Source organism: Lepidochelys kempii, chromosome 13 (assembly GCF_965140285.1).
Source record: "Lepidochelys kempii isolate rLepKem1 chromosome 13, rLepKem1.hap1, whole genome shotgun sequence".
Taxonomy (NCBI): Eukaryota; Metazoa; Chordata; order Testudines; family Cheloniidae; genus Lepidochelys; species Lepidochelys kempii.
Window position 1 is genome coordinate 4,013,010 of NC_136392.1, and position 10,709 is coordinate 4,023,718.

General features: G+C 46.8%; 1 protein-coding gene across 6 annotated transcripts in view; it reads right to left on the reverse strand.

The window, feature by feature from the left end:
• The window catches only part of GMEB2 (glucocorticoid modulatory element binding protein 2), a 43,496-nt gene extending 33,018 nt beyond the window's left edge, over positions 1-10,478 (reverse strand). For 4 of the 6 annotated variants that reach the window (XM_073308883.2, XM_073308880.2, XM_073308882.2 and 1 more), the window contains exon 1: positions 179-261. Coding sequence is in view for 2 of the 6 variants with exons in the window: in XM_073308877.2 (XP_073164978.1) it covers positions 179-309 (131 nt within the window). In the remaining 4 variants the exon portion in view is untranslated. Of the gene's footprint in view, positions 1-178; positions 373-1,821; positions 1,841-10,362 lie in introns of those variants that run through there. The other 2 variants (XM_073308877.2, XM_073308884.2) reach the window with 2 other exon arrangements.
• Between the last annotated feature and the right edge of the window lie 231 nt (positions 10,479-10,709).

Sequence of the window (10,709 nt, forward strand, 5' to 3'; positions counted from 1 at the left end):
GTCCTCCCTTGTCAAGGAACAAGTCAAACAACCACAGCACAGGCAGGATCATAAGGGACTGATTCTCACTCCTACTCTGAACCCTGTATTTCACAGGTATTTGATGTCTGCTTGGGTTGAATATTAAAGCCCCAACCTCCATGTCACTTCTATTGCATATGGTGAAACCATTTCTTACCCATGTTGAGACAAGTTTGTGGTCACTAGCACAGTTTTCACTTCTTCCACACCACTGCCATCAACCACATTGTCAGGTGTCGTTACCACGACCACCTCCTCCATGTGAACGCTCACATCTGGGGTTGCCATGGTTAGGCAGGAGAACACAAAGATCACCAGCTGCGTGGAGAGGTCCCTCCGTGAACTGGTTTCCTGTCAAAAAAAGAAAGACCAAAAATGTGATACATGAGAAGATTCTCACTAGTAAAAATGGCTAGAAAGAGAAGAACCAATACAGAACAGGACCAAGGCCTTCTCAAGGATTTCACAGGTATATCCTGCATCCGAAATAAAATATTAGTAATTCCCATCCCACTGGTTCCATCTTGAAAACAGTTTAAGTGAAGAATATAAGAACCATAAGATGAGATATTGGAAAACGTACCAGGTCTATGCATAGGAACCCAAATACCTTAGTATTGGGTGTAGGATTTTAATAGGCTTTGTTGCTGTTGTGTGGTTGCTACTTCAGAAGCCATTTGAGACAACAAAATTACATGGTAGCTGAACTTCTCCCAGTACTGCCTACGTTCATAAAGTGAAACAGGAGAGGCCAGACCTTGCATTCTTTTGGCCCCATAAAATGGCACCCTGGGAAAAAACATTCAAACAGTAGAGTCTGCCCCGTCATTGGTATTTATTAATGTAACTATTCACCACAGGATATCTTCAACTGGCTAGCTACTCCTGACACTAAAGAACTATTGATCAGCAAGCTATTGTCTGAGCATTGTATGCCTTGTGACAATTGGACTGCGTTTTGTAATCTGAGGCTCTTCCCTGTTGTTATTCCTTCCTCCCCACATCTATTTTACAATGGGGAGCGAGGTTGATGCATGTCATCTCCTGCTCCCATCTGGACTGTTATTGAGTTGCAGCAGTCATAGTCTTCAGGGCTCTGATACAGCCCAGCATCCTCTTTGCCCGCATCCATGGCACTTCAGAACATAGGAATTGTTATACCAGGTCAAACCAATGGTCATTCCAGCTCAGTATCCTGTCTCTGACAGTAGCCAGTACCAGATGCTTTAAAGTAAAGTGCAAGAATCTTCATAATGATTACTTTGTTGTGGGCGAAGGAAGCATTTTCCTAATTCTATCAATTAGGAGTTGGCTTCAAAGTGCTAGCAACTTCAAGCAAAGATACCCCAGAATCCTCTTTAGTGGCACTAAAAGTGTTTCAAAACAACAACCCTTGCTACTCTGTTTGGAATATACCCTCAATCTATAATGTCTCTCTTTTCTTGTTACTTAATGTCTTGTGTGAATGTCAGTGAAATTATGTTTAAAACTTTGTTTCCTATTTTAATGTGCTTAAAACTTTTACACACTACACTTTTCACTGCCTGTTGTGAGCAACTTTACCCTCTCTCTTCCCCTCTCCCCTTGAAGCTTGCCCACTATCCAGTCACCACAGCTCCTAACTTCCTTATGCCAGCCTCAAAAGCCCTAGGTCTCCAGTCCATCTCTGCTCCTGCCTAAGGTTTCTCCACTGTTAACACTTGCACATCCTCCTTCTCTGGTACACTCCCAGAAGATTCCTTTATTATTATTAGTTATTATCATTTAACATTTATACTGCGGTAGCATCTAGAGTCCCACCAAGTCAGGGCCCCATTGTCCTTGGTGATTCCAAAATCTGTCTCACGGTATTCCTGTAAGGAGCAGAAGAGAGTGCCTTCAGGTTTCTGGAGGTCATAGTGATTTCTGTACACTGATTCACGGAAAGCAGTCAGCTCCAGGATGTAAATGAAATTCCTTCCATTCCCAGAAGTTTTAGCCCAAAACAAAACTTTGCAGAATCGGAAAGCATAAAGTGACAGAGAAAACTGTTTTCAAGTCAGTGTTTCTAAGGGATCAGTAACAAATTTAAGAGAAAAAAATATTTTTACAGTTCTGATTTTAATGTTGATGGTGTCCCTTTAAAGGCACAATTGTCTCAGCTAGCTCTTGCTTTCTCATTACTGGCTTGCTTCCTAGCTGCTGTTGATTGAAGGGGGAAAAAGGACCCTCTGAAGAATCAGAAAACTTCTCTGCCCTACTAAATGTATCACCACAGGGAATCCCTCTGTTAGTTTCACTGATATAGACAAGATTATGTTGAGCACCTACACACTGCTTAACACTTTCATTATTCTGCACTGCAAAGTGCTCTTTGTTAGAAAGTCTGTTCACATTATTATACATGGTATATCTTGGTATTATGGTAGACTGCACTGCAGAAGTGATTTATTAATGGTACTATTTACCATTCAAAGTTCAGTTCTACTCTGAAATCTGGCTTTGCGAAAATGGCATATTCATACTCAGTGGATCTGCTCCTTTGGTGCATAGAGTCTCACTTTACTTACCAAAGTTATTACAACAATCATCCCTGCAGAACCAATAACTTCAGTTTGAGAGAGTAAACTTGGATATTTCTGGTTCATGTACCACGAAAAAACTATTAACTAAGTTCCAATTGTAGGGTCATGTGTGTAACTCTACAGGCTTAAAATTACACTATAGTTTACACTTGTGCAAACCCACAAGAGTGCTGCATACCAAGCTGGAAGGGGTTGCAAGTGCTTTGAAGGATAGGATTAAAATTCAAAATGATCTGGACAAACTAGAGAAGTGGTCTTAAGAAAATAGGATGAAATTCAATAAGGACAAATGCAAAGGACTCCACTTAGGAAGAAACAATCAGTTGCACACATACAAAATGGGAAACGACTGCCTAGGTAGGAGTACTGCGGAAAGGGATCTGAGGGTCATAGTGGATCACAAGCTAAATATAAGTCAACAATGTAATCCTGTTGCAAAAAAAGCAAACATCATTCTGGGATGTATTAGCAGGAGTATTGTAAGCAAGACAGGAGAAGTACTTCTTCCAGTCTACACCACGCTGATTAGGCCTCAACTGGAGTATTGTGTCGAGTTCTGGGTGCCACATTTCAGGAAAGATTTGGAGAAAGTCCAGAGAAAAGCAACAAAAATGATTCAAGGTCTAGAAAACATGACCTATAAGGGAAGATTGAAAAAACTGGGTTTGTTTAGTCTGGAGAAGAGAAGACTGAGAGGGGACATGATAACAGTTTTCAAGTACATAAAAGGTTGTTACAAGGAGAAGGGAGAAGAATTGTTCTTCTTAACCTCTGAGGATAGGACAAGAAGCAATGGGCTTAAATTGCAGCAAGGGCAGTTTAGGTTGGACATTAGGAAAAACTTCCTAACTGTCAGGGTGGTTAAGCACTGAAATAAATTGCCTAGGGAGGTTGTGGAATCTCCATCATTGGGGTTTTTTAATAGCAGGTTGGACAAACACTGGTCAGGGATGGTGTAGATCAGTGGTTCTCAAAGTGGTTCGCCACTCCAGGCCAATGGGGGCTGCGGGAAGGGCGGCCAGCATGTCCCTTGGCCTGTGCCACTTCCCGCAGCCCCCATTGGCCTGGAGCGGCGAACCGTGGCCAGTGGGAGCCGCGATTGGCCGAACCTGCGGACGCGGCAGGTAAACAAACCAGTCCGGCCCGCCAGGGGCTTTCCCTGAACAAAAGGGGGACTGGCTTTGAGAACCACTGGTCTAGATAATACTTAGTCCTGCCATGAGTGCAGGGGACTGGACTAATGACCTCTCGAGGTCCCTTCTAGTCCTATGATTCTATGATAACTGTAAGTGAGAGCAGCACTTGCCCTTTAGAAAGCTTATCACTAGTGAAATGCAAGAGCCAGAAAGAATACAGCATGACTTTCAGATACCAACCTGAGCCTGAAAGGCTGACAATTAGCGGAGAAAAATAATTATTTACTTGTGAAGTAAGCAATATTTGACATACTAAATGTGGAACCTCATCATGCCTTTTAAAAAACACAAACCACAGTGACACCACACTTAAGGATGTCATCTTAAACACCTCTGGAACTACTTTCTCCAGGTGCAAAACAGACTGTTGCAGATAGTTTGGATTCTGGGATCAGAGATTCAATTGCAAAAGATTAAGTGACAAAACAGGAAACCCCTGAAAGAAGCCCTACTTATTTAGCATGCTCTCTCCCAACCGCCCCCTCTTCTCCACATCTACACTATGCTATACTAAATTACACACACACACACTATTTCTATTGCTCCCACGCTGCACACAGGGAGCCAACGGCTTGCCTTTCCCCTCCTTACCAGTCTGAGCATTGGTGCTCACAGCTGCTGCCCTAGCTGTCTCTGCCTTCCTGGTCACATACCCAGTCACTTTATAATGCGGAGAAGCCCAAGCCCTGCCCCTAGAGCAAGGCCTGGAATCCCCTCTTGCGTAAGAACCATAGAGCTCTGATGAATCATCAGCTGCCAGCTCGGGGCAAGTAGTCAGCCTGGGCATGGCTCTGCAGCACACAGGGAGCAGGGCTGCTCCTGAACAGCTCCAGGCCCAGCAGATCCAGCCTCTGCCTGCTGTCTCCTCAGGCTCTCTGTACTCCTGTTCTACGCCTTCTATAATCTCCTGGCTTCTCTTGAACCTTTATTTTACCCATTCATTCTTCTTTCTTTGACAGTGACTTGTGTCTTTACCCAGAGCCCGGCTTTCCAAAATTAAGGCACTCTTTTCTACAAATGGACCCCTATGCTCAGGTGGGGCCCAAAGAAGTCAGCAGAGCTCAGCCCAGAAACAGGGGTCCACACACATGGTGTTTGTTGCAGACTGGAGCCTCAGTTTTATACTCCACTCATCCTACAGAAAAGCAGAGCAGGGGAGAGGCTAAGACAGTTTAAAGCTCCTTACAAGAATAACCTGACCCTCAAGTTGTTTGCCAAACAAAACAAAACAGAAGTTGCCTTGGGTCTTTCCCCTCCCGCCACTTCTTCTTCCCAACCAAGTGTTGCATCCGATGAAGTGAGCTGTAGCTCACGAAAGCTCATGCTCAAATAAATTGGTTAGTCTCTAAGGTGCCACAAGTACTCCTTTTCTTTTTGCGAATACAGACTAACACGGCTGTTACTCTGAAACCAACCAAGTGTGTTATTTTAACAAAAGAAAATTATGTTGCATGTCCCCTCCCTCAAGGACAAGCTGCAGATCTGCTCTGACCTACATTTAAAAATCCTGGGTGTACTGGCTGACCAATATGAAGATGAGAAAGAATTATTCCCTGCTTCAGCTTCCTTGTCAACACTACCAGTTATGCCCCATATGGCACTTTGGGAAGAGCACTACAGTCAGCTATAGGCTTGCTTCCTAAAGGGCAGTAGAGGCCATGGCAATCTGAGCTGTGAGCCACAACAGGAATTTAGTCAAGCAAATGGGCAAATAGTTTTTTCTACCAGTTGGTGCCACTTCCAAACACTGAGGTGGGAGGCCAGTTTTTATTTTCAGCTTCAGATCAGACACAGTTACAACTCAGGCTCAAATCTTCAAAGAGCTGTACATCTGTAAAATGGGGACTGTACTTCTTTTCTCCCACATTTGTCTGTCTTGTCTACTTCAAATGGAAGTTCTTCAGGGTAGGAAATGTCTCTTACTATGCATGTACAGCACCTACCACAATGAAGCCCTGCTCTCGGCTAGAGCCTTTAGTTGCTAGCTAACACCACTAACAAATCACATATGAAAGTAAGAGAATTTGCAGCCAAAATTTCTAAATCGGCTTTATCTCTGCCCTATTATTCCCAGCCAAACTTTCCCAACTAACTGTCAAGACACAGAAAAAGCACACCACTGTCTCAAAGGAAACTCTTTACATTGGGTTTCAAATTGTAACAGAGCCTATTGCTATTTATGACTAGACAACCTTTTATTCCATGCTTTCCCAGGGACCACAACTTTCGGTTCTTATACTATGCTTATCACCATAGTATCTGAGCACCTTCCACTAGTGCATTAGTGCATCTCACATGTCCACCTGCTAACCATTCAGCAACCTGCACCCATCATCCCACTATGGATGGAGACCTCATTCCACCCTATTCACCCTCCCAATATTGGCCAGAGACCCTATGCTCTAGCTACTGTACAATCCAGAGATCAACCACTACAATGGCCCACCCAATGCTGAAGATACTGAATTATAAAACAACTACAAAAGGAGAACTTAGAGTTGTTAGAATCATAATGTAGGGTTGGAAGGGACCTCAAGTAGTCATCTAATCCATCCCCCAACACTCAGGCCGGATTAAGTATGCCTAGACTATTCCCGACAGGCGTCTGTCTAACTTGTTTTTAAAAACCTCAAAATGACAGGGATTCCACAACTTGTCTAGGTAACCTGGTCCAGTGATTAACCATCCTTATAGTAGGAAAGTTTTTCCTAATATCTAATCTAAGTTTCTCTTGCTGCAAACTCAGCTGATTACTTCTTGCCCTTCCCTCAACGGACATAGAATCATAGAATATCAGGGTTGGAAGGGACCTCAGGAGGTCATCTAGTCCAACCTCCTGCTCAAAGCAGGACCAATCCCCAACTAAATCATGCCAGCCAGGGCTTTCTCAAGCCTGACCTTAAAAATATCTAAGGAAGGAGATTCCACCACCTCCCTAGGTAATGCATTCCAGTGTTTCACCACCCTCCTAGTGAAAAAGTTTTTCCTAATATCCAACCTAAACTTCCCCCAGTGCAACTTGAGACCATTACTCCTCGTTCTGTCATCTGCTACCACTGAGAACAGTCTAGATCCATTCTCTTTGGAACCCCCTTTCAGGTAGTTGAAAGCAGCTATCAAATCCCCCTCATTCTTCTCTTCCGCAGACTAAACAATCCCAGTTCCTTCAGCCTCTCCTCATAAGTCATGTGTTCCAGTCCCCTAATCATTTCTGTTGCCCTCTGCTGGACTCTTTCCAATTTTTCCACATCCTTCTTGTACTGTGGGGCCCAAAACTGGACACAGTACTCCAGATGAGGCCTCACCAGTGTCAAATAGAGGGGAACGATCACATCCCTCCATCTGCTGGCAATGCCCGTACCTATACATCCCAAAATGCCACTGGCCTTCTTGGCAACAAGGGCACACTGTTGACTCAAATCCAGCTTCTCGTCCACTGTAACCCCTAGGTTCTTTTCTGCAGAACTGCTGCAGAGCCATTCGGTCCCTAGTCTGCAGAGGTGCATGGGATTCTTCCATTCTCAATGCAGAACTCTGCACTTGTCCTTGTTGAACCTCATCAGATTTCTTTTGGCCCAATCCTCTAATTTGTCTAGGGCCCTCTGTATCCTATCCCTACCCTCCAACGTACCTACCTCTCCTCCCAGTTTAGTGTCACCTGCAAACTTGCTGAGGGTGCAATCCACACCATCCTCCAGATCATTAATGAAGATATTGAATAAAACCGGCCCCAGGACCGACCCTTGGGGCACTCCGCTTGATACCGGCTGCCAACTAGACATGGAGCCATTGATCACTACCCGTTGAGCCCGACAATCTAGCCAGCTTTCTATCCACCTTATAGTCCATTCATCCAGCCCATACTTCTTTAACTTACTGGCAAGAATACTGTGGGAGACCATGTCAAAAGCTTTGCTAAAGTCAAGGAACAACACGTCCACTGCTTTCCCCTCATCCACAGAGCCAGTTATCTCGTCATAGAAGGCAATTAGATTAGTCAGGCATGACTTGCCTTTGGTGAATCCATGCTGACTGTTCCTGATCACTTTCCTCTCCTCTAAGTGCTTCAAAATTGATTCCTTGAGGACCTGCTCCATGATTTTTCCAGGGACATGGAGAACAACTGATCACCATCCTATCTATGACAACCTTTCACATATTTCAAGACCCCCTCATTCTTCTCGTTCCTAAACATGCCCCACTTTTTCAACCTTAAATAAGTGCTCTTCTCCCACCCCACCAAGATTTTGGTGGTTAAACTAAGTATTCATGAAAGAAAGGCTCTCACAGCAACAGCTCAAGCCAAAACAATACAAGGAGTTGCTAAGAGAGTGCTCTCTTTCGCTTTCCGTGTACCTCCAGTCTTACCAGCAACCTTCTGCTGGTGGCATCTGACTCAGATGATGAAAAGGAACATGCATCAGTGCACACTGCTTTGGATTGTTATCAAGCAGAACCCATCATCAGCATGAATGCATGTTCACTGGAATGGTGGTTGAAACATAAAGGTACATATGAATTGCTAGCGCATCTGATACGTAAATATCTTGCAACACCAGCTATAGCAGTGCCATGTGAACATCTGCTCTCACTTTCAGGTGAGATTTTAAACAAGAAGGCAGTAAAATGTAAACAAATGTAAATGTAAACAAATGTAAACAAACTTCTTTGTCTGAGCAATTGGCTGAACAAGAAGTAGGACTGAGTAGACTTGTAGGCTCTAAAGTTTTACATTGTTTTATTTTTGAATGCAGTTATTTTTTGTACACAGTTGTACATTTGTAAGTTCAACTTTCATGATAAAGAGATTGCACTATAGTACTTGTATTAAGTGAATTGAAAAATACTATTTCTTTTATTTTTACAGTGCCCTTTCCACTATCACTGCAGCTGTCTGCCTAACCACATGAATGAAAAGAGGGACAAAGAAGAGATGCTATGCTTTAAGAAACCAGGATGTGCGGAAAGATTAAAATTCCTTGGACCTGACCAGAAGGAGCGGTAGAAACCTCCCCTGCCATCCCCAAATACAGATTGCACTCTCTGGAAACAGGCATAGAACTGCTTATTTTGGAACTGCTAAGGGGTTCCATCCCCAACCCATTTCTGAAGAGTATCCAGCCCTGAATTCTGCATCAAATCAGAAGGTACACAGCAACACATAAAATGCTTGGAAACATTTTGAAACACAGAATTTTAGATTAATTTAATTATTACAGAATCAATAAATTCATTTTAATATTTAATTATGTATCTGTGCTTTTCATGATACCACAGATATTCCAGATCATCACAGTAACCAGAAGGACTTGCCTCAGATACTAGGTCAACTGTATAACAGAAGGGAACTGCCAGTAACCCTGTTTTTTGGGTGGGGTTTTGTACACAACATGCAGTGACTAGGGGTGCACTTGAGCTTTAGGCAGGCTGGGGGAGGGCACAAACTGCACAAGGTGAACATATTGCATGAAATGGTAGGGGAGATCTTGGCACTTGAGAGGTCTATGGGTATGGAGACTACAATGTTAGCAGGTGTGAGAGAGAAAAGGGCTTCCACAGAATGTCTGAGGTACTTTTGACTACAAGATGGTGCACATATTACCTACCTACTCTACACAGTGCCCAAAAGGCATGTTTCCAACTGGAATGATGGCACAATGCATGCAAAGTAACAGGGGCTGGTTGCAATGAAAGGTTACGGGATGCATTTCGTAGAATGCCCGAAGGAGGAAAGAATTTACATGGGGGTAGGGTGTAAACATTGCACATAACACCTAGAGAGAGTGGCGCATTAGCGTGTAAGAAAACGGTACATGCAACACCCAGAAGGAGCGTACTGTAAGGGAAGCGGGTGATATGAACACTGTGCAGGCAATGCCCAGAGGACAAGGGTGTACACACTGCATGCACTAGTCAGAGGCGGGTCTGCTGGCAAGGCGTGGGTGCGGAGACGGCAGGCACTGCTCGCCGAGGGTACTAATCCTGCATACACAAAGGGACGCAAGGTGGTGCAGACAATCCCTTCCCTGTCCGGGTAGGGAAGTGCCCAGCTAGAAGCAGGGTGGGGCAAACGCCGCATTCAACCCCCGGGGGGGGGGGGGGGCTATATCTGGAGGCAGGGGCAGGGCGTCCGTGCACGCGGAGGCGCGCGCGGCTCAGCGGCAGCCGATGCCCGGGGAGCCGGACGAGGGAAGGAGGGCGCGCGCACGGGGGGGCAGGCAGGCACCGCGCGCAGCCCCACGGGGGGGGCATTTCCACAGGCGGCGCGTGCAGCCCCCGCGCGAGCTGCGAGGCAGCGCCCGCTTCTTCCCCTCCCGCGCGCTGGGGTCCCCGCAGTCCCAGCGCGGGCGGGGGCGGCGCGGGCGGGGCGCGCTCACGCTGGCAACGCCGGACGGGGGAGGAGGGGGGGAGCGCGGGGGCGCGCTCACGCTGGCAGCGCCGGGCGGGGGGGGAGCGGGGCGGGCGGCCGGGCGCTGCCGCCGTCTCCCTGCCGCTGCCGTAACGTCCTGACGCTCCGCAGGGACCCGCTGGCCGGACGGTGCGTGCGGAGGCCCAGCGGCGGCGCCGGGCCCGGCTCTTACCTCAGGCTGGGGCTCCCGCTGCCCCGCGCAGGCTCCGGCTCCTTGTTAGGCGGCGGGTGGGAGAAGGGGGGAGCCGGGCTCCGGCGCGCGCCGCTCTGCCCCGCGCAGGCGCACGCGGGGGCAAGGCAGCGCTGCTGGGACTTATTTAGCGGGGGCGGTGGAGCCGGCCGGCCTGTGAAATAGGTGCCGGCCTGGCCTAGCGCGCCTGCGCGGCAGGACGTTCTGGGGGGAGGGCGCGGGCCCCGGCCTCGCTCTGTCCCCTCTGTGCTCAGCACAGCGGCGGAGCGCGCGCGCGCCCGCCTCTCTGCTCCCGCTGCTGCTGCTGCGGCGGGCTCGTGCATTGGGCC